Source organism: Coenobita brevimanus, chromosome 26, assembly GCF_032717465.1.
Source record: "Coenobita brevimanus isolate Jiangsu-jjx chromosome 26, ASM3271746v2, whole genome shotgun sequence".
Lineage (NCBI taxonomy): Eukaryota > Metazoa > Arthropoda > Malacostraca > Decapoda > Coenobitidae > Coenobita > Coenobita brevimanus.
Genome location: NC_136979.1, coordinates 8,266,426 through 8,290,522, shown reverse-complemented (window position 1 = coordinate 8,290,522; position 24,097 = coordinate 8,266,426). Strand labels below are relative to the sequence as shown.

Sequence of the window (24,097 nt, the reverse complement as noted above, 5' to 3'; positions counted from 1 at the left end):
CAAATGTGGGCGATTGTGTGTGTGTATGTGCCAACGCAAGATCGTGCAAGCAGAGTGAAAGAAGAATTCTGGACAAATGTGGAAGTGTGCATGGAAAAGTTTGGAAGGAATGACAGAGTGTTTTTGATCGGTGATATGAATGGTAAAGTAGGGAATGTGAAGGTGGATGGAATAGTTGGTGAGTGGGGTGTGCCTGCTGAGACAGATATGAATGGCAGTGCATTAGTGGACATTTGTGCTGAGAGGGGGTTGGTGATAGCCAATACCCTCTTCAGGCATAAAATGATCCACAGGTATACATGGCGAGTGATGAGAAGGGTGGGTGGTGAACTGAATGTGTATGAATGAAAGGATGCGAAGATGTGTAATGGATGCAAGAGCTTATAGAGTTAGGGGAGTGGACTTTCTGACCACTACTTGGTGGTGGCCAGAATCAAGATCCAAAAAAGATGGAGAAATAGAAGAAGGGAAGGATGGGAAGAAGGAGTATTTGCAAGGAGAGTGGAAAGATTACAAGAGGATGAGAAAAAGGCAGAATATATGAGAGAAGTGGAGGAATGATTGGGCAATATGAACTGGAGCAGATGGGGGACGTGGAGGGTGTGTACAGGATGTTCATAGAAGAAGTATGTGCAGCATGTGATGTGGTGTGTGGGATGAAGAGAAGACGGAGGGGTGTGCAATGGAATAGCGTGGTGGAATGAAGAGGTGAGACAGGCTGTGGCACAAAAGAAGAAAGCATACAATGAATGGATGAGAAATAGGGGCGTGGAAGAAGTTGAGAGACGGAAGAGAGAGTTATATGTAGAAAGAAAGAGAGAGGTGAAAAGATTAGTAAGAGAGAGTAAGAAGAGAGTGGATGAGGAATTTGGAAGGAATTTGATTGTAAAGTGGAGGGACTGTAAGAAAATGTTCTGGAAAGACGTTTAAGAGAGTAAGACAGGGTGGAAGTGAAGTTATCAGGGGAGTGAAAGATAAAAATGGTAGATTACTAGTGGAGAGAAAAAGTGAGCTGATGGAGAGAACACTTTAAGGAATTGTTGAAAATAGAGGATGGAAGTAATGCGACTATAAGTGGCTGGGGAATGGCTGGGAGAAGGAGGGAGGTGAGAAGACAGGAAGAAATCAGTAGGATAGAAGTTGTGGAAGCAATGAAGAAAGTTAAATTGGGAAAGCCCCAGGAACTGATGGAGTGTGTGGTGTAATGTTGAAGCATGGGGGAGAGATAGTAGTAGAATGGATGTGGAAGATGTGCAGATTGGCCTGGGAGGAAGGTAGAGTTCCAGAGGATTGGAAGCCAGGTAAAATCATTCCCTTGTACAAAGGAAAAGGGGAAAAAGAAGCATGTGGTAATCATAGGGGCATTTGTCTTCTTAGTATAATAGGAAAAGTGCATGGTAGGATACTTATTGACAGTTAGGGAAATAACAAAGGAATTAGTTGGAGAAGAACAAGGAGGCTTTAGGAAGGGAAGAGGTTGTGTAGATCAGATATTCATTCTTAGATCTTTAGTGGAAAAGTTTCTTGAGAAGGGAAAGAAGTTGTATGAGGCTTTCATGGATTTGGAGAAATCATATGAGAGGGTGGATAGACAAGGATTGTGGAAAGTATTAAGAATATATGGATTAGATGGGAAGTTGTTGAATGCTGTGAAGAGTATGTATGATGGTGCTAAGGCTGCAGTGCGTGTGGACTGTGAACTGAGTGAATTTTTCTCTTTGAAGGTTGGGCTGAAACAGGGATGTGTCATGTCTCCATGACTGTTCAATCTGTACATGGATGGGGTAATAAAAGAGATACAAGGTAGAGTAGTGGATGTTGGAGTGGCCCTGGTGAGAGAGAGTAGTGTTTGGAAACTCCCGGTACTGTTGTTTGCAAATGATACTGTGTTGTTGAGTGAAGACGAAGGGGAGCTGCAAGGCTTGGTGGATGAGTTTGGGAGAGTGTGTAAGAAGCGGAATCTAAAGGTGAATGTAGTCAGTAGTAAAGTGATGGTCTTTGAGAGAGGTGAAGTCAGTGAATGTACAGCGAGGTTGGATGGTGAGGAATTGGAAAATGTGAGTACATTTAAGTACTTGGGTAGTGTGATGAGTAAGGATGGAGGTTTGGAGGGTGAAGTGCTTGAAAGGGTACAGCAGGGAAGAAAGGTTGCTGGTTCCTTGAAAGCAGTGATAAGAAACAGGGAAGTGAGCATGGAAGTGAAAAAGTTACTACATGACAGTATTGTGATACCAACTCTAACGTATGGAAGTGAAGCTTGGACGTTGTTGGAAGGGCACAAGTCAAGAGTGAGAGCAGTGGAAATGAGTTATTTGAGAGGAGCCTGTGGAGTCATATGGAGAGACAGGCTGACAAATGAGGATATAGAGGAGCGTTGTGGTGTGGATGTGGATGTGGATGTGGATGTGATAGGAAGCGTTAGGAGAAATATACTGAGGTGGTTTGGCCATGTGGAGGGGATGGAGGGTGAAAGTCTGACAAAGAGAGTGTATGTGAGTGAGGTGGAGAGGGGGAGAGGGAGGGGGAGGCCGAGGATGAGATGGAGGGATGGGGTGGAGAGGCATATGAGAGAGGGGGATGTGAGTTGGGAGCAGGGCAGTGAAATGGTGGGGGACAGGGTGACGTGGAGGCGATTTGTTTGTGGCCACCCCGAATGGGATTGAGGCGTCTGGCAATAGATAGATAGATAGATTTCTTAAAGACAATCCAGATGCCCGGATTTTAACTGAATTTTTTTTTAATCGGCATTTTCCAGGTGCAAGAAATTGAGGCTTTGCTGTATTTACCCCATACCATGCTAGTGATGTAGATCTACACCCCTTTCAAAAGTGCTGATGTAGATCTACGTCCTGCAGCACTGAGAAGTCAATGTGTGCAACCAAGGTAAAATGGAAGGTAATATCGTATCTTACTAACTTCAGTCATTTCTCCGCTATGCTTACAGCACTGAATTAGGAGTATGGGAGGTGAGTGAGTCTTCATTGGCTCACAGCTGCTCTGCCCTGTCTGTAACCTTGAAGATTTCAGAGGTCATGTGGCACCAACCTGACTCGATTCAACCTACTTTCTGGCTTTGGTGATTACTTTTATTAGTACCAGGGATCTTATATTGATGTATTATGCCCATTTGTCCACACAAAAAATCCAAAATCGGTTCATAAGCTCACAGATGTTCTGCTCTCTCAATAACCTCGAAGATTTCAGAGGTAGAGTGGCAACAACCTGACTCAATTCAACCAACTATCTGTCTTTAGTGACTACTTTTATTAGTACCTGGGATCTTATACTGATGTATTGTGCCCATTTACTCAGGGGAAAAAAAAAAAAAAAAAAAAAAAAAAAAAAAAAAAAAATCGGCCAGCATAAATAGGTGTCAGTCTATTTTTTTTTTTGTCCAGAACGGTAAGGGTTAATATACAGTAACAACCTCATTTCTGCTTTTCCTGTACACAGTAGGCATTGCCCTTAAGTACAATATCTGTATTCTTGTTGGGGTTACAGTGGGATTTTAATGGGCAAGGTTAGAGTCAGGCCAGAAATCTGATTAACACATTATTCAGATTAAATTAAAGGAGCTTGTATACACTACCTCTGTACGCTCTGGAGCCCATATGGAGAGGTCACTGTACTATCATTCATTTCAAGGCATATAAATTCCCATAATACTGCTATCTTCTCAAGATTCTATATGGTCCATTTTAGCTGGGGATAGTAAGCATTCAAAATCACATTTCAAATATAAAACTTCTCCATACAATACTTCATTCCATATTTCATCAGCTTACCTTGTCAAAGAACAAACTCTATTTCCCACCAAATAATGTGCACCTTTTTCCCAAAATCACCCTGCACATTGTACCAAAAAGGTCATGGTTTGGGACAGGTGTACAGGCTGAGGTGACTAGGACCTACAAAACCCTGTTTGCCAGGATGGCAAAAATAATAATGAAATATGAGAGGCAAGGCCACCAACTGTCAGAAGCAAACTACTTGATAGCCTTCCTAATTATTAACAAGTTATCTAATGCAAGGCAGCAGTGGAAGATTTGTATATATGTACATTTTCACTTTAATAAATAATTCAATAAAAAAAATTTTTCTCTCACAGCTTATTGGGGGATGTTGAATATCTATAAATGGTAAATTAAACTTTTTTTCTTTTCCTGAATATCCTTTGCCAAATAATGGGAGCACATTATACGCTGGTGTGCATTACTGGGTATGGTGGGAAGTACAGTGCTTTTCTTTTCACTTCTTTCACACTCCTCTTATGCTCCTTTCACTCCCTCACCTTCCTTTTATATAACTAACAACTACACAGCTCCTATTTCTCCTTCACTAAAATAAGGTGTGCAGGCTGGTGGACATGATGAGTGTAATAAGATATACCTGTTTTGTAGGTTTCTTCTTGTTTAGTCCATTATGATTTGGTGCATATTTTTTCTGTAATGGGCTGTAAGTGACAAATGGAGCACTAACAGAGTACTTTAGACCAAAATGATTAAATGGCAAACAGAAAATTACAGTAAAAGTCCAACTATTCAGCATCCAATTACACGGCAAATCCGATATTTCATAAGTTATCAGAAACAGTGTCATTTACGAAAGTCTTTGATTGTTTGGCAGATCAACCCCTTCCACTGTACAAATGTAAATATGGAACTTAAGTTAAGTGCATGTGAACTTGTAGGCCTACTGTGTCATTACACTTGTATATGTTCATTAATTTCTCTATTTTTCAGATTCAGGTGGTATACTGCAGAACCCCATAAATGCCAAACTCATAATTAATGGCTTCACTAATTGGCAATTTCTTCCTAAAAACAAATAGTCTGAAAAATACAGAAAATAAGCTGGGGGAAGATTAACTGAATTGGTATGGACTTTCTGCTGAAAGTTAAACGTTCCTTTAGCACTCATTCTTCTTTTCGTTTTTGTGTGTACATATGAAAGAGAGAGTACTAACATGAACAGTAATGTATTCCATTAACCCCTTAATAACCCCTCAGTGCTGAACAACCCTCTTGCAGTACCGGTGTCAGAGATGTCGAGTTAGCACAAGCTATAAAAATCTGTGAACAATTATGGGAGGGAAACGAAGGTCACTGGTATGTTTACGCGCCTCTACACAACCACCCCAAGCAGTCAGGCAGTCACTTAATCACAAATGTTGTCGCTCATATGGCATATGCACCATAATTTTATCAATTCTTCTTTGAATCACAGCGAATCACAAAATGGGTTTAGGAAGCTAAAAAACACAATGCTAGGTGTGCCAGATGATTCTCTTCACAACTTTAAGAAAAATAAATTGATTTTAGAACTCTTAAAAAATTGTTCTAGGGCCAGCCAGGGGGGCACGCGAATTTCTGAACCCACGGCCATTGAGGGCTTTAGCCGCTGAGCCATACCTACGATTGTTTGTTTCCAGTGCAACTGAAGAAACTTACTCTAAGCTCTCAAAGATGGATTTTGTTTCCCAATTTCCCAACTGTAGGTTAGGTTAGGTCTGGTTAAATTACAGCAGTGTCGCAAATTAAGACAAAAAGAAACAATGATCTTACTATAACATGGGCATTTAATTTCTCCCATAATTACTTAATAGCACAGTAATACCACTCAACTGCACGAGAGAAACAGTGGGAAATGGGTGTGTTTAGGTACAGTACTGGATTTCAAGATACAACTCGTGTGTTATGCTTTTGAAGGTCATTGACTGGCTTCCTCGACCCAACCCGACCCACGTGACCCATGTCCCATACCACCTACCACATCCTGCCTCAGTGTTGTGTGGACAGTTGCTGTGATGAGAAGTTTATTTGCTTATTACCTTGCTCCTCATTTCCTCTCAGATCTCTGAGCATGTGGTTCCAAATTAACTTTATGTCTAAGCACCCTGAAAGCGCTATGAACACAAGAAAAGCATTTATTCTAAATGAAATTGTAAAATTGTTGGATGAAGTGGCGTGTGGTGGGGGAGCTTAAATGCAAACGATCAGACAGATAAAATGACTCGGGTGTGTTTACAATGTGGATAGTTTTCTTTGTTGGGAAAAAAAGTTAATGATGGAGGAGCAGTAAAATCAATGTTTTTGCCTTTGGTTCAACGAGTGTGTGTGGGGGGGGGAGGAAGGCTTTGTACCCAATCTTTGTTATGAACTGACGGTTTCTGGCTGAGAAAATTCAGATCTTATGATATGTGGAGACACTATGTGTTTACATTAATAGTTAAGTAAGATAATTATGTGAGTTTAGTTCTTGTGAATTATATTGTCATACAAATTGTACTGCTTGGATGACTTGTTTATTATTCAGGATTACCACATTCGTGTGTATCTGAGTAGTGAAAAATACGCAATCCCTCCATGCTAACGATTTCTTTATAGCACTTTCTTTTCCTCTATTGTTAATGACTCATGGCTTTCAAAAATAGTTTCACACTGCATATATATATATATATATATATATTTTTTAACAAGTGCCAACAGTGATCTCTCGTGAAATATGCATGATGCTAGGCGGCCATTATTCACATGTTGTTTAGGTCAAAAGTTTTTGCTTGATTGGTAATGAGGACTTTGAAGAGGCTTTGTGGCAATCCTTGGCGATTAAAATTTTTATGGGGACTATTAGGGGGCAAAACTAATAGGTGAGGTTAGAACGCAGTGTGTCCAGTCGGTGATATCAAACGTAAACACACACTCTTGGGTGTCTTAAGGCCGGCATATTTGTAATAATCCATCAAATATATTTTTGATGAATAATATGAGGCTCCTAGAACGTAACCCCTTATTTTACATGTAAATATATGTTACATTTTAATGAAAAATTTATTTTGCACGAGGTTCTGCATTACCTATCTTGTGTTGTATGAAGACTCTACTGTATTTGGTAGTTAAACCTGGTTAGGTTCGGTTTAGTTAACCCGTTCAGAGTGACAGGCCTCATTTGAGACTTCTCAGAGTCGAAAGCGATAGGCCTCAAATGAGCGTGATTTTCAAAGGCACACCAAAACCGCACCACGAGGAGTAGGTGGTGTGAAATTTGTATGGGAAATAGGGGCAGGTGGCAACTCTCGATACCACCCATGCACTGCCTCATATATGCTCAGAATACACGCGTGTGCAGACACCATGGAGCGCGCACTAACTTTCCTCCCGTGATGCCGCCAACCCCACACCAGGCGCTAGGGGATCTATACACAGACAAACACACACACACGAGAGAGAGAGGGAGAGGGAGAGAGAGACAGAGAGACGGGATCTGCACACACACACGAGAGAGAGAGAGAGAGATAAAGGGCATTTTTCTGAGAAAGAGAGAGAGAGAGAGAATTAAAATGGGAATGGCAAAGGAGCATCCCTTTGAGTGAGGAGATAAGGCATAAACTTTGTCCCTCTTCCCTCTCTTATTCTCCATTCCCTCCCTCCTCTTCCGGAAAGAGAGAGAGAGAGAGAGAGAGAGAGAGAGAGAGAGTTGATGATACAGTAATCACGTGATTCTTGCCAAGGCCATGGTAGGTACAGGCTGTTTTTCTCGCACCACCAGCTGTTCATTTTCTGGCCATTTTATCTCACCACCAGGTGACTTTACGTGGTCATATATATATATATATATATATATTGCTGGATGCGCGCGAACATGTCCAAGACGATGATGTGTGTTTCATTCAACTCTGTAAGACTTGAAATTTCTGCCAAATCGTCGCTTGGCGCCCGGTACCTATGGAAGCATGGTCGCTCTCCACGGGTTAAACACTTAGGACAGTCCCTTCTGCCATTACGCTGATGAATCAAACAAGAGTTGTCACAGCCGAACAGCTAAAAGCAATGGGGAAACGGATTTAACATGAAAAGTTTCTTTATGGACAATGCATTACAGTATCAGTGGTTCATTGGCTATGCAATTAAAGGTGAATGTCATTTTCAGGAGGGCGTCAAGAATTAGCAAGGGGGGTCTGGAATGTAACCGTCGCTAATTGGGGGGATTACCATGGTACTGTATTGAATACAGGATTGTACTGTATCATACAGTATACAGTCTCCAAACACATTTGTAATAATATAAGTAGTGATGACAGTGTTCACAAACACATGTAAGGCACTGTGTAGGTAGGTTTTTTTATTATTCAGCAAATCTCGTCACTCAGTATCGGCCTGGTCCCATGGATGCCAAATAATTTGACTTTTACTGTAATTACAAGACTGTACCTTTTCCTTACTTCTTTAACTTCAATACGGAACATACAAAGTGACTTCTGTTTACACCTTCTTCGCAAGTGAAAAAATATATTGTATTAAAAAAAAAAAGTACTTATTCTGGATGCATACTGAATGAAAGTGGAGCAGCTGGCTTCTTGGAGGTACGTCAACAGTGCATGATGATCCTCCTTTGCACTCCTCTCCCCCCCTACACTGTTCTCTCTCACAAATCCACGCACACCTTCCTTCTCACACTCTCCTGGAAAAATAAATAATTAGAAATAAAAAGTGGTAGAGCATTATATAACAAATTACAGTATTACCACATCCAAAAAGTTACTGAAATCAGCATGAGAATATTATCCATCCATCATTTAATCCTGCATTGTCCCATGAGATGCGTAGAAGCCCTGGGCTAAGCTAGTTGGTTCTGACATTAAGATGAGAGTGACCAACCTCACTCATCCCTGAGTGGTATTAAGTGAGGAATAGACCCCAACCATCCCTTGGACATAAACCTTCACCGGTTCAATCCGACTGGAGCACAATAATTACCCACTAAACCACCAGGCGCCAAAATTTGGTTATATGGTTACCACCCAGCGTAGTAAATGGTCTCCTGGTGTACAGGAAACCATTTGGCTTGTCACTCAGTGTAGAGTCACCCTCAGGCAGAAGGACGAGGATAGACTGAAGGAATGAAAGACAGAAGAGGGAGTGTAAAGTTACCCGTAGGCAGAATAACGAGGAAAGACTGAAGGAAAGAAAGACAGAAGAAGATGGAAGGAAAGAAGGATGAAGCAGAAAGGGAAGACACCCGAGAGCAGCACTACATTGAGTGAGTGGATGGTGAGTGCCCCCACCTACCACTAACATATATATATATATATATATATATATATATATATATATATATATATATATATATATATATATATATAGTATATATATATATATATATATATATATATATAGTATATACTATGCGAAACTTTTTTCCCCCTCTCCTAAATGTGTGGCTGCTGCAGCACCTACCTAAAGAAAATGGCCACAGCAGGAGGCATTTATCTATGCTGACTATAAACACTGAAGACAAGGAATAACTAACAAATGGTCTTTCACTACAATGAACAGTGCTGCCAAGAATGGTTTTGTGTGGCAAAAAACTGAATTTTCCTCCATATGATGGTGATAAAGACATCCTCAACCCCTTCAGCCTGATATCATCATCATTCTTGCTGCTAATGGATGATCTTATTCAACTTAAGAGAACATATGAATTGTGAAAGGATTAATGAACATTCTTCTAAACCCTCCAGTTAGAAATGAATCTTCTGAGTGCAATAAACTTATCTGTAAGTACCAAGAACAAACTATAAATGACTTCCTCCAGCTGAGGCAGTTGAAGGAAATTGCATAAAACTGCTTACCACCATCACCACCAGCCTGAATTCATTAGGTCTTTGTTATATATTGGTCACTTGTGTCAAATATTTATAATATCTTCCATACACCTAGTACTGGAAACTGGGAAATCAGCTTAAAAGGTATCAATGGAATTTACAATAGACAACTTAAGGTTTATCTGTATCTAGTGGAAATAAGATGCATGAAATGAATGTGTTGTGGTGTGAAAAGCAGCAGTGAGGGCAAAGTGATTGACGTATTTGTGAGCTGTATTATTTGTTGGTTCTCAAGTGAAGAGGAGTGTTGGCCTAATCCTACTCTGGTCTGACTAGGTGAAACAAAATGTCTCTGGGCCTGGCAGTTTCTGTGGAATAAATACCAATATCTAGAGGAGATTCAGTGAGGGTACTGCCTGGTTGTGGTGGCAATACATTTGTGAAGTGTTGGGTGGCAGAAAAGGATGTCTTCATGCAATGCACAGAAACTGTTCTACCTTCATTTTTTTGTGGCTGCGCACACACAGCTGCAAGGATGGGATGGATCAATACTGTAGGAATAAAAATTTTGGTATCCACTCGCAGAGTAACGATTTTTCTTGCAATGATGACACTCACATGAGTGAAATGCAAGGCCTTCGTCTTCCCAATAGGTCAAGAACACCATAGGCTATTTCTCTTCACCTAAGTCTTCTTCACTGTCTGTTTTCAGGAACCCTGCTATGGGTATTTCAGTGAAACAAAAGCTGAAAGAAAACTATTTTTCTCCAAAAAAAAAAAAAAAAAAAAAAAAAAAAAAAAAAAAAAAATCTCATGCTACGACATCGAGACACTAAATGCTCTTCTTGCACAAACAGCAAACAAATAGCGATTTCAGCCAAGTGTATGGAGTACCACCCTTCCCTACCTTGCAGTGTTGCCATGTGGTGGAAATCTCCACAGGACTGGAAAGTTCAAAGCATACATATTTCATTAGAAACCTTGGGAGAGGTTTCTCTGCCATTTAGGCATTTAGCAGTGCAATGAAAACTGTACCTGAGCCTCAGCTTTTCTGGGTCTGAATGACTCCATGGTGATCCAAGAATTTTTTGGATATTTTTCTTAAAAAAAGAGGTGATTAATTAAAGATAGCAGCTTAAAGGTGTACCTGTCAATTATGTCTGGACTTGAAGATGTGATGCAAATGATTGCTGATTTTCTTGGTAAGGCATTCATGCTGTTTTCTGTAAACCAATAATATAGTGGGTGTACATAATGCAAGAGCAGCCTTCTGAGTGATGAGATTTGGAGTGTTATGAAGCTACAGCTGGGCTGCTGGCATTAAATAACCTGTTACAGCAAAAAGAGGGGATTGGTAGGTCATGGAGGAAAGGTAAATGAAGGATGTGGAGGCTAAGGCCTGTGGAACACCACTAAAGAGTATTCTGAATCTAGTTCTTTGATTCTCATTGAATACTTGGGGTTGTCTGCCTGAAATGACTGTCCAAGAAGTTCACTAAATGAAAACGGGCCTTCTAGTATCCTTTAAATCAAAATCATGTGTGTGTGTGTGTATTTACCTATTTGTAGTATACAAGAATTGAGCAATGCTCGTGTTGTCCTGTCTCCATATCCACATTTATCTGGTCTACTTTTACACACATGAATATTTTTCTCTTGCACCACCTCTTCGTCTAAGTTGTTCCAAATACAGGTATCTATGTATTTACCTAATATACCTAATTGTTATCTACACGAAATGTGCTATGCTCGTGGGTTTCCGTCGCTGTTTCTCAGTAAGTCAAATTTAGCTTTAAACTCGTTTAAGTTTTTAAACTGGACGATCTTTTTGTCCAGGCTATTCCATAAGTCAATACTTCTATAAGGAAAGCTATATTTCTTGATATCCTTCAAGCAGCTTGACTTTTTCAATTTCATCCCGTGTCCTCTTGTTGCTCTCCCATCCCATACAAACAGATCTTCTTTGACAATTTTATCCACTTCCACCATAGTCCTGAACACTGCAATCATGTCTCCTCTCTTTCTCCTTTCCTCTAAGGAAGGCAAATCCAGTTTTTCCAGCCTCTCTCTGTATGCCACATCTGCCAGACTGGGGACCATCTTGGATGCTGTTCTTTGTATTCTCTCAATCTTGTTAATATCTTCCTTTTTGTGTGGGGACCACACTACCGCTGCATATTCTAACCTGGGGTGGATCATGGCCACTATCAATTTTTCCTTCATCTCCTCATCTATATAATGAAATGCTACTCTTATGTTAGTCAAGAGCTTATACATCCCTCTAACTATCTTGTTAATGTGTTTATCAGGTGACAAACTATCTTAGACCAGCACTCCTAAATTTTTCACTTCTCTCATTTTTGTGATTAATTCATTACCCAACAAATAATTCAGTGATGGCCTCCTGATACTTTTACCCATTTCCAATATTTTACATTTCTTTACATTATATTTCATTTCCCACATCCGGCTCCAATCATATATCCTATCCAGATCCTCTTGCAGCATTTTACGATCCTCCTCAACCTCTACCTTCCTCAAGATCTTTACATCGTCAGCAAACAGACTTGCATAACTGTTCACTCCATCTACCAAATCATTTACGTAAATCAGGAACATCACTGGTGCCAACACAGAGCCTTGAGGGACTCCACTTGTTACTTCTCTCCATCCAGACATCCTGTCCTTTATTACTGTCCTCATTTGTCTGTCTCTCAAAAGGTCTCTCATCCATTCCAGGAGTTTCCCCTTCAGTCCTCCTATATACTCTAGTTTCCACATTAGTCTCTTATGAGGTACCTTGTCAAAGGCCTTCTCTAAGTCTAAGTACACACAATCCACCCAACCATCTCTTTCCTGTACCATGTTAATTGCTCTTGAGTAAAAGCTCAACAATCCACCCAACCATCTCTTTCCTGTACCATGTTAATTGCTCTTGAGTAAAAGCTCAACAAGTTGGAAACACATGACCTTCCACTTCTAAATCCAAACTGACATTCAGCCAAAATATTCATCTCTTCCAGATAGTTTATCCATCTGTCTTTCAGGATTCTCTCACACAATTTTGCAACCATGCTGGTTAAAGACTCTCTATCTATCTATTGCCAGATGCCTCAATCCTGTTCGGGGTGGCCACTAACAAATCGCCTCCACGTCGCCCTGTCCCCTGCCATTTCACTGCCCTGCTCCCAACTCACACACCCCTCTCTCATATACCTCTCCACCCAATCCCTCCATCTCATCCTCGGCCTCCTCCTCCCTCTCCCCCCCCTCCACCTCACTCACATACACTCTCTTCGTCAGTCTTTCACCCTCCATCCTCTCCACATGGCCAAACTACCTCAGTGTATTCCTCTTAACGCTTCCTATCACATCCACATCCACACCACAACGCTCCTTTATATCCTCATTTGTCAGCCTGACTCTCCATGCGACTCCACAGGCTCCTTTAAAAAAATCATTTCCACTGCTCTCACTCTTGACTTGTGCCCTTCCAACAACGTCCAAGCTTGACTTCCTTATGTCAGAGTTGGTGTCACAATACTGTCATGTAATAACTTTTTCACTTCCATGCTCACTTCCCTGTTTCTTATCACTGCTTTCAAGGAACGAGCAACCTTTCTTCCCTGCTGTACCCTTTCAAGCACTTCGCCCTCCAAACCTCCATCCTTACTCATCACACTACCCAAGTACTTAAACGTACTCACATTTTCCAATTCCTCACCATCCAACCTCGCTGCACATTCACTGACTTCACCTCTCTCAAAGACCATCACTTTACTCTTCCCTACATTCACCTTTAGATTCCGTTTCTTACACAGTCTCCCAAACTCATCCACCAATCCTTGCGGCAAACTCATCCACCAAGCCTTACAGCTCCCCTTCGTCTTCACTCAACAACACAGTATCATCTGCAAACAACAGTACAGGGAGTTTTGAAACACTACCCTCTCTCAAAAGGGCCACTCCAACATCCACTACCCTACCTTGTACCTCTTTTATTACCCCATCCATGTACAGATTGAACAACCATGGAGACATGACACATCCCTGTTTCAACCCAACCTTCAAAGAGAAAAATTCACTCAGTTCACCATCCACACGCACAGCAGCCTTAGCACCATCATACATACTCTTCACAGCATTCAACAACTTCCCGTCTACTCCATATATTCTTAATACTTTCCACAATCCTTGTCAATCCACCCTGTCATATGCTTTCTCCAAGTCCATGAAAGCCACATGCAACTTCTTTCCCTTCTCTAGAAAGACACGGTCTATAATTCAGGGGTTCTTCCCTGTTTCCTCCCTTATAAATTGGTACCACATTTGCCCTCTTCCATTCTTATGGCACTTTCCCCTCTTCCAGAGAACACACGATTAAACTGTGAATTTTATCCGCCAGTTGTTCTCTGCATTCCTTCAGTACCCAATTAGAAATTCCATCAGGTCCTGGGGTTTTCCTTACATCTTGAGTTTCCAGTAATTTATACACTTCCTGTACCTCCACTTTTATATCTTTTATCACCTGTACAATTCTAATCACTCCCTCCCCTTCCACAAACTCTTTTTCATTAGTGAAAACTGATTGGAAACATTTGTTCATTATTTCAGCTTGCATTGCTGCATCTTTATAGACTTCTCCTCTTACTTTCAGTTTGGTGATTCCTTCCTTTTGTTTCAGTTTGCCATTAACAAATCTATAAAACAGTTTGGGTTCATCCTTGAATTTGTCTATTATACCTTTTTCAAAATTCCTTTCTTATTCACTACATATTCTTGTGTATTCATTTCTAATTCTTTTATATTCTTCCTTTTTTCTGTTGTTGCCTCTCTTTCTCCAATTGTTCCATGCCTTATCTCTCTCTTTTTTTGCTATCATACACCTTCTATTAAACCACTCCTTTTTCCTGTTTTCTTTCCCTCTTACTCTTGTGTGTGTGTGTGTGTGTGTGTAAATGACTGTCCAAGATGTAAAGTTTGCTAAATGAAAACGGGCTTTCAAATATCCTTTAAATTAAAATCGTGTGTGTGTGTGTGTGTATGTGTGTGTGTGTGTGTGAGAGAGAGAGAGAGAGAGAGAGAGAGAGAGAGTGCATGCATGCATGCAAGTATTTACCTAGTGATGTACAGGAAATGTGCTACACTCGTAGGGTCCCGTCTCTGTGTCTCAACCTTTCAAACTTCGCTTTAAACTCTTTTAAGCTTTTGGACTGGATGATCTCTTTGTCCGGGGTATTCCACAAATCAATGCATCTATATGGAAAACTGTATTTCTTGATATCCTTCAAGCAACTTGCCTTTTTCAATTTCTTTCCATGTCTTCTTGTTGCTCCCCCATCCCATACAAACAGATCGTCTGTCAATTTTGTCTACTCCCACCAAGGCCCTGAACACCGCAATCATGTCGCCCCCCCTTTCTTCTCCTTTCAAGGAAGGCAGACACGGCTTGTATAGTCTTTCCTCGTATGATAGATCTGCCAGGCTAGGGACCATCTTGGCTGCTGTTCTTTGCATTCTCTCAATCTTGTTTATATTTTTCTTTTTATGTGGGGACCACACCACTGCCATATATTCCAATCTGGGGCGGATCATAGCCCCTATCAATTTTTTCATCTCCTCATCCATGTAATGAAATGCCACTCTTATGTTTGCCAAGAGCTTATATGTCTCTCTGACTATCTTGTTTAAATGTTTTTTGGGTGATGTTATCCTGGGCCAACACTCCCAGGTCTTTCTCTTCTCTTGCTTTTGTGACTGGTTCCTTTTCCACTGAATAATTCAGAGATGGCCTCTTGGTACTTTTACCCATTTCCAATATTTTGCATTTTTTGGGACTAAATTTCATTTCCCATACCCAGCTCCAACTGTAAATACTGTCCTGGTCTTCCTGCAGCATTTTACAATCCTCTTCAACTTCTACTCCCCTCATGATCTTTGCATCATCTGCAAACAGACTTACATAAATGTGCATTCCATGCATCATATCGTTTATGTAAATCAGGAACATTACAGGCACCAGCACTGCGGGACTCCACTTGTTACTTCCCTGCACCCTGACATCCTGTCCTTTAATACTGTCCTCATCTGTGTCTCTCTCATGAAGTCTCTCATCCACTTCAATAGGTTTCCCTTCAGTCCTATGTGCTCCAATTTCCACATTACTTGCTTATGGGATACCTTGTCAAAGGCTTTCTCCAGATCTAAGTACACACTAACAGAATCAGGCCAACCATCTCTCTTCTGTGGCATGTTTATCAATCTTGAGTAGAAGCTCAACAAATTAGAGACACACGACCTTCCATTTCTGAATCTAAACTGATTTTATGCCAAATTGTCCATCTCCAGATATTTTATCTATCTGTCTTTCAAGATTCTCTCCCACAATTCTGCAACCAAGCTGGTCAGGGACACTGGTCTGTAATTCAGGGGTTCTTCCTTACTTCCTCCTTTGTAAATTGGCACCACAGTGGCCCTCTTCCATTCCTGAGGCACTTTCCCTTCTTCCAGAGAACACAATTAAACTGTGACTCTTATCCGCCAGTTGTTCTCTGCATTCCTCAAGTATCCAATTAGAGATCCCAGCAGGATCTGAGGCCTTCCTTACATCTTGAGTTTCTAGTAATTTATACACTTCCTGCACTTCTACTTTTATATCTTTTAAAACTACATTTCTAGTCGCTCCCTCCCCCTCCACAGAATCACTTTCTTTAGTGAAAACTGATTGGAAACTTTTGTTCATTATTTCAGTTTGTATTACTGCATCTTTGTAGACCTTTCTTTCTACTTTCAGCTTGATTCCTTCCTTGTGTTTCAATTTGGCATTAACAAACCTATAAAACAATTTAGGTTCTTCTTTACATCTGTCAATTATACTTCTTTCAAAGTTTCTTTCTTCCTCCCTACAGATTCTTGTATATTCTAGTTCTTGTGCATTCTTCCTTTGTTCTATTATTACCTCTCTTTCTCCATTTGTTCCATGCCACATCCCTTCCTCCTTTAGCTATCATACACCTTCTGTTGAACCAATCCTTTTTCTAGTTCTCTCTCCCACTTACTCTTGATGCACATTTTTCCACATCTGAGTTGTAAAAGCCTAGAAAGATATCCCACTCCTTCTGCATCTTTCGTATCTCTGAATACCCTTCAATCCGCTCCTTTGAAAATTTCCTCAATCCTGTTGTGTTTGCTTTCCCAAAGCTGTATCTTCCATGCCTGTATAGCTCATCTTGGCACCACGTTCACTTCTATCATCTGGAACTCAATCACTACATGATCACTTTTTCCTACAGGACACAGACATTTTGGGGATTCAATTATGACAGGTTCTCTGGTTGGCAGTAAGTCTAGTCTTGCTGGTGTGTCATCATCTCTAAATCTAGTCTCTTCTTTGACCCACTGGGTCATGACATTATTCATTGCTATATTTAACATTATACTGCCCAACAAATCTTCACTACCTCCTGAGTCCCAGTCCTCCCAGTTCACCTCTTTACAATTAAAATCACCCACCAGGATTATACTATTGCTTTGCTCAATCACTTCCTTTAAGTGTCTAACCATAACTGACATCTCGTAGTATTCATCCTCAACCCATCCCCTCGTCTTAAGGCAGGGACATACCACTGCAATGTCTCTCCTGCCTTTCCCTCTGTATTCTAGTTTCATATTTATCACTTCTGCCCTATCTTCTCCCAGTACCATATTATCCATATTTATGCTGTTCTTCACTGCTATCAACACTCCTCCTCCCATTTTTTCTTTTCTATCTCTTCTCCATAGTTCGTATTTACCATCTCCCATCTGGATGTCAATATCCTCACTTAACTTGGTCGTTACAAAGCACATAATATCTGGCTCATTTACCCTCAAGAAATTGTTGATTTCTAGCCTAGCCAAGATTATGCCATCTATATTAGGATATGCTACTTTCACTCTCTTTGCGTTGTTTTTTATTCCACTCTTCTCCCTCCCTCTCTCCATTGGCACCACTTCCTCAATTTCTGATCCACAACTCTCCAATAGAACACTATCTTCTCTTCCTCCGTTCTCTGGTCGTTTTTTTCCTTAGCTTCCTTGACTAGTTCCTTTATTTTTGCTCCTTCTTCTTCAATTGCATCTCTCGTTATCCAAACATTCTTGAACCTCTCCTTGCAGGCTAGTTTCCATGTTCTGTTAATGACCTCACTTACCATGATCTGTGACTGAAACTTAACTTTTAGTGGCCCCCACCCCTCCCTCCTTGTATCTTCCCAGCCTAAACACCTCTTCAATCTCTTCTTGTATTTCGTTGTCACCCTCCATAACTACTAATACTATCTCTTTAGTCCTTCTCAGTTCTTCTCTTTCCCTTCCTGATCACTGACATAGGTTTTCCTTTTAATCCTGAAATTATCACACATTTTTCATCCGCTACATCCCTGACTAGTGATTCTCTGCTTTTTAGTATCTTAACCACTTCCTTCTCCACCTCCCCCTGGTTTTCCTTTCTCCACTGTTCTATAATCTCCTTTAGATTTATTCTTCCTTCCTCTTGAATTTTCTTCCATCCCTTTTGCTCTTCCTTGATTTCCTTGATGTGTTCATCGTGTAGTGTTTTTTATCCAATCTCGTCAAGTTTACCTTTCATCTTGTCCCTTTCCTCTTCCAGACTCTTGTTTTCCCTCTTGAGCGGTTTTATTTCATTTGTGGCTGATTCACTGCTCACTTTTAACTGTGCTACCTCTCTCTCTTGTTCAGCACTGATTGTTTTCAATACTTTAATCTCCCTCTTCCGTTCTAAGGTCCATTCCGGTTACTCTCTAAATACTGTCCAACCCTTTTTAATTCCTGGGCATTCCTCTCAGCCATTTTCTCCACAACTGCCACTCTTGCTTAGTTCAGTTTAATACTCCCTTTACTCCAGTCTTCATTGGAGAATCCCGTGAAATCACTTTCATTCAACGTAAACAATGGACTACTTCCCTCTGCCCTGATGCAGCCATGTGAAAATTACAAACGCCACTATGTTGTTTTCGAATTTGACTGAAGCTTCCGGCTTTTTTTTTTTTTTTTTTTTTTTTTTTTAATACTAAATTCGTACAGGACCACCGCTCACACACTCAATTCACATACCGGTAATCACAATAGGCAGGCCTCCTTTTTGCCACTGATTAAGTGTTATTTCCCAACGATCAACAGGGAGCTCAGACGCTGTTAACGTGTGTGTGTGTGTGTGTGTGTGTGTGTGTGTGTGTGTGTGTGTGTGTGTGTGTGTGTGTGTGTGTGTGTGTGTGTGTGTGTGTGTGTGTGTGTGTGTGTGTGTCACAGCTGAAAATGGAAAAAGAATTCTGATGAAACTTGGCAGAATAGTTGCAGATGGGTCACAGATGGGCCCATTTCAATTTCAAGTGAACTGAAATTTTCTAAAGGGGTGTTTTGACCTCTAACTGTTCCCATTAGCTTTACAGCCGAACAGCCAGATGGGGCTGTAAAGCACTTGCTCCAGCACTGAAGCACAAACTGCTGGTTTCAAGCAAAGCAGACTGCAGTCCAGAAATAGCTATTATCTGAGCAAGTGCTGAGCAGCATGACAGGACCACAAAGTGATTTTTGTACAGCTAAAATGTTGTGAGACACATGGTGCTGACATAATATAACATACCTGGGCTGAAGTAAGCCACATCTTGCAGTAAAGCAGCCAACCTTGAATTTAATGCCCGGCAGATGCCCTGCAACCGACCAGTGTATCCACGTGTCTTTTGATACAGGCCTGTGAAAAGAGGATGCTGTCATATGAAACCAAAGCCCTGTTGGGAAATGCAATTTTTTTTATAATGCCATACCCAACCCCTTTATGGGGGGTATACTGTATTTCACAGCATATACTGTAGGATGCATCCCCCCCAAAAAAAAAAAAAATTATATATACATATGCTGAGAAGTCCCCATGCATCTTCTAAGATGAATGTTATGAGGTTTGACTGGAATTAGCTCTGGTTCTATTCAAACCGGCAACATATACAGATGGTTATCCTATCCCAAGAATATTTTGATGTTAAAAGTGAGACTGAGATGCGCAGATGGATATGAGCAGAACCAAAAGCAGGTCAGTAGCTACTTGAGTTACATAATCCAAATGAGGCTGCCAGGCACCATCTGTGTGCATGTCGTATCGTATTGTTTATAACGGATCCATGTGTCGGCCTTGGTAACCTAATGGCAGCTCTCCATGCTGGTCGATCTCTGGCAGCCACCATATTCAGTCCCCTATCCCTCGTTCCAGGTCTTTTTCGGTCTGCCTCTCGCAACTCTACACTCGACATTCACACTTTTAACCTTCTGCACCCAATTGCTGTCTTCCATCCTTTCAACATGCCCAAACCATCTCAATCGATCCCTTCTCATCACAAAACCAATACATTCCAGTCCCATCCTTCCTCTCAACTCTGCAATCACAATCCTAGCCCCCTCCCCAGGCCACGCATTCCACGATGCACTACACATCCATCTAATCACTGTCATTTCTCTATGTTTGAGCCTACCAACATCATCTTCCATTACTGCCCATGTCTCACTACCATGTGGCATTACACTCCTAACACAAGCCACATACAATGATCCCTTAGCACAGAGGGAGGGCCCTCTCAGTGTTGGGAGTGTTGTATTTTGTAACATATAGGTAAAGGCAAGGCAAGAAACTACATTATAAATGATGGTTGGTATGTGAATAAAGTTCATGTAGGATTTGAAAATAGCCTAAACAGCAATATACATTCTACTATTTTAAGGCCAATCTTTCTGTTTAAATCAGCTACTGTGAAGAAAAAAAAAGTTTTGTGATGGAATATGCTACAGTGGACTTGTTTGTATTATTATGGTAATATGGTCGTGTGAAGGAACCAACCACACACGCACTCGCCTCATGCCAGATTGGCTTGCTGACCTCTGCAGTTTATAACTCATCTTTGTACACATGTTAAAAGCTGAACTTACCACTCCATCAATTATTTTACGACATATTCATGGTAAAGCACTGCTCAGCAGTCATGAATAGCAAATGTCTTTGAGTTTAATAATGGAATGAAAAGATTATGCATTATGAAATCCAGTTTATTGTGGTGGACTGTCACACTGTCGCAACATGTGGCGAGGTGTGGGGGGGGTTGTTATGGTAACCACGCAAGTGTCTCACCCACCAGGCAAAGACAGTATTGGTTACACACTTCTCCGCAATTAATGAATTACGTTTTATTTTCATGATAGCACCAAAAATTACTGTGGGTTAGGATCTGTTTACACCAAAATTTGTCAATACATACACCCATATCCCGATATCTTGCAGTGTTGTGTACCAGTGGCAGTGTTCAGTCAGCGAGTATATCGGATTTCAATGAAATTTTCCCCATAATATACTGAAGAAATTTTGGCGCCTGGTGGTTTAGTGGGTAATTACGGTGCTCCAATCAGATTAAGCCTGCAAAGGTTTATATCTGAGGTGTGGTTGGGGTTTATTGCTCACATAATGCCACTCAGGGATGAGTGAAGCTGGTCACACTCATCTTAAATGTCAAGACCAACTTGCCTAGCCCCAGGCTCCTACACTCCTCATGGAACAACGTAGGATTGGATGATGAATGTATGAATGAATATAATGAAGTAAAGCCAGAGATGCATTCCAGACCCAAACCCAAAGTCTCATATACCTTAATCAACTGAGACTTACACAGAAATAAATAGGTAATGTTATTATCCTCATAAAAAATACTACTGCTAAAAAATGGCATATCAAACATTGCATGCAGGAGGGTACAGTGGTGGTACATGCAGTGCTGAGATGCTTCAGGGCACTAAACAGCCAGGCAGGCTGCTGGCAGTATGCCAAGCTGGGGCGGGGGAGGCCGCGGGGAGTGGGAAGGAGACAAGCAGGGCTCGGAGAGGGAGATAAGTGAGGGTGGGGGCACAGGGAAGGAGGTAAGAAAGACAAACAGACCTGCTACCCCCACTCCTCCAAGTCTTACTCACTCTTACTCACTCACTCGCCACTCTCTCTCACTCACGCACTCGCCACTCTCTCACTCACTCACTCGCCACTCTCTCTCACTCACGCACTCGCCACTCTCTCACTCACTCACTCGCCACTCTCTCTCACTCACGCACTCGCCACTCTCTCACTCACTCACCACTCCCTCACTCACTCACAATTATCACTTACTCATCATTATCACTCACTCAGTCACTCACTCACTCATACACACACACACTGGCTCTGTAGCTATTTCTTCTACTGATAAAGCAGATCTCTTCGCTCAGACTTTCTCCTCCAACTCCACCTTAGACAATTACGGTGCTCTTCCTCCATCACTTCCTCCCTCTGACTTCCTCATGGCTGACATTAAAATTTCTTCAGCTGATGTATTTTCTGCCATCACTAGCCTCAGTACTAACAAGGCATATGGGCCTGATGGGGTCCCTCCTGTTGTCCTCAAGAACTGTGCTTCTGTGCTTACACCCTGCCTAGGTAAAGTCTTTTGCCTTTGTCTTTCAACTTGTACCTTTCCTTCTTGTTGGAAGTTTGCTCTCATTCAGCCAGTCCCAAAGAAGGGTGACCATTCCCAACCCTCTAACTATCGTTCAACTCCTTTAACATCCTGTGTCTCAAAAATTTTCAAGTCTATTCTTAACAGAAACATTTTAAAGCATCTTTCCTATCACAAACTTCTTTCTGATTGTTAGTATTGGTTCCGTCAGGGACGCTCCACTGGCGATCTTCTTGCTTACCTTTCAGACTCCTGGTCATCCTCTTTTGGGACTTTGGCGAAAGCTTTGCCATCGCACATGGCATATCAAAGGCTTTCGATCGAGTCTGGCATAAATCTTTAATTTCCAAACTGCCCTCTTTCAGTTTCTATCCTTTTATCTGTGCCTTCATCTACAGCTTCCTTTCTGGTCGTTCTATTGCCGCTGTCATGGATGGCCATTGTTCTTCTCCTAGATCTATTAACAGTGGTGTTCCTCAGGGCTCTGTCCTATCACCCACTCTCTTCCTTTTATTCATCAATGATCTTCTAAGCTGTACATCTAACCCTATCCACTCATACGCTGATGACTCCACCCTTCACCTTTCCATTCGGTTCCCACAACGTCCATCTCAGCAATTACTTCAACAAACAAGGGATGAGGCTATGGCACACCTAATATCTGACTTGGTTTGAATCTCTGACTGGGGTAAATGTAATCTTGTTGTTTTTAATACATCAAAGACTCAGTTTTTGCACCTATCAACCTGACAGAATCTTTCACAGGAGTACCCACTAATGTTTAATAATATCCAACTCAAGCCTGCATCATCCTTGAACATGCTTGGGGTTTCATTCTCTCAGGATTTATCTTGGAAAGATCATATTACATCTCTTGTAAAATCAGCTTCCAAGAGATTAGGTGTGCTAAGCAGACTCCGTACCTTCTTTACCCCTGCACAGTTGTTGACTTTATACATGGGTTTTATTCGCCCCTGTGTAGAGTACAACTCTCATGTGTGGGAAGGCTCCCCACATACAGCTCTTCTCTATAGGGTGGAGTCAAAGGCTTTTCATCTCATCAGCTCTCTTCCTTTTACTGGCTCCCTTCAACCTCTGTCTCTTCGCCGATCTGTTGCCTCTTTATCTCTTTTCTATCGCTACTTCCATGGTCACTGCTCCTCTGCACTGTCTAGCAACCGTTTAGCAACAAACTCTCATCCCTTTTCTGTCCAACTCTCTAATGCAAGAGTTAACCATTACTCTCAGTCCTTCACGTATGCAACAAGTCAACTCTGGAACTGTCTCCCTCTATCTGTATTTCCTACTTCCTATGATCTCCAGTCTTTCAAACACAGTGTGTCCAGACATCTCAAAATGAACAGATCTTGAATTTAGCTCACTTTTGTATTGTTTTTGTTTTTTTCTTGGAGGGAATTGTTTGCGGGCTCCTAGCCTTTAGTTCCTTCTTACTTGCAAAACACACACATACACACACATGCACACACACACACACACACACACACACACACACACACACACACAGGAGACAAGCAGAGGTGGGGGAGGGTGGGGGGATGGAGAGGGAGACAACCAGGAGTGGGGGAAGGCAAGGGGACAGAAGGAGACATGCCTGGCTGAGTGTGGTTGGGGATGGTGGAGGGACTGGGTGGAAGGGAAGAGACGGGATGGAGGGAGGATGGAAGGGCTGGGAGATCCTCGTTTCAAACTTAGGGAGAGGTGAGGTGTTGGACTGGAGAGGCAGGGTGTCGGACTGGCGAGGAGACGGACATTCAGATTATTCGGATTGTGGGAATGTTCCCTTATTTCTTGTGTTTGGTCCAGCAAAGCACCGGTTATCAATGCGCTGGATAACGGAGTATTGGTGTATGGTAATCATTAGCAATGAAATGTTTTGATAAATTGTTTTGATAAATTACAAAATTAAGCTCAGGTGGCAACAGATGGCTGGTAGTCCACTGTTTGGTGATCGAGT

At 41.5% G+C, this 24,097-nt stretch overlaps 1 protein-coding gene across 1 annotated transcript in view; it reads right to left on the bottom strand.

The window, feature by feature from the left end:
- Cog1 (conserved oligomeric Golgi complex subunit 1) overlaps window positions 1–24,097 on the bottom strand; it is a 236,970-nt gene that overhangs the window by 52,434 nt on the left and 160,439 nt on the right. The window contains exons 11-12 of the mRNA XM_080268130.1: window positions 19,248–19,355; window positions 8,331–8,460 (exon numbers count right to left, since the gene is read on the bottom strand). Coding sequence (XP_080124256.1) covers window positions 8,331–8,460; window positions 19,248–19,355 — 238 coding nt within the window. The remainder of the gene's footprint in view (window positions 1–8,330; window positions 8,461–19,247; window positions 19,356–24,097) is intronic.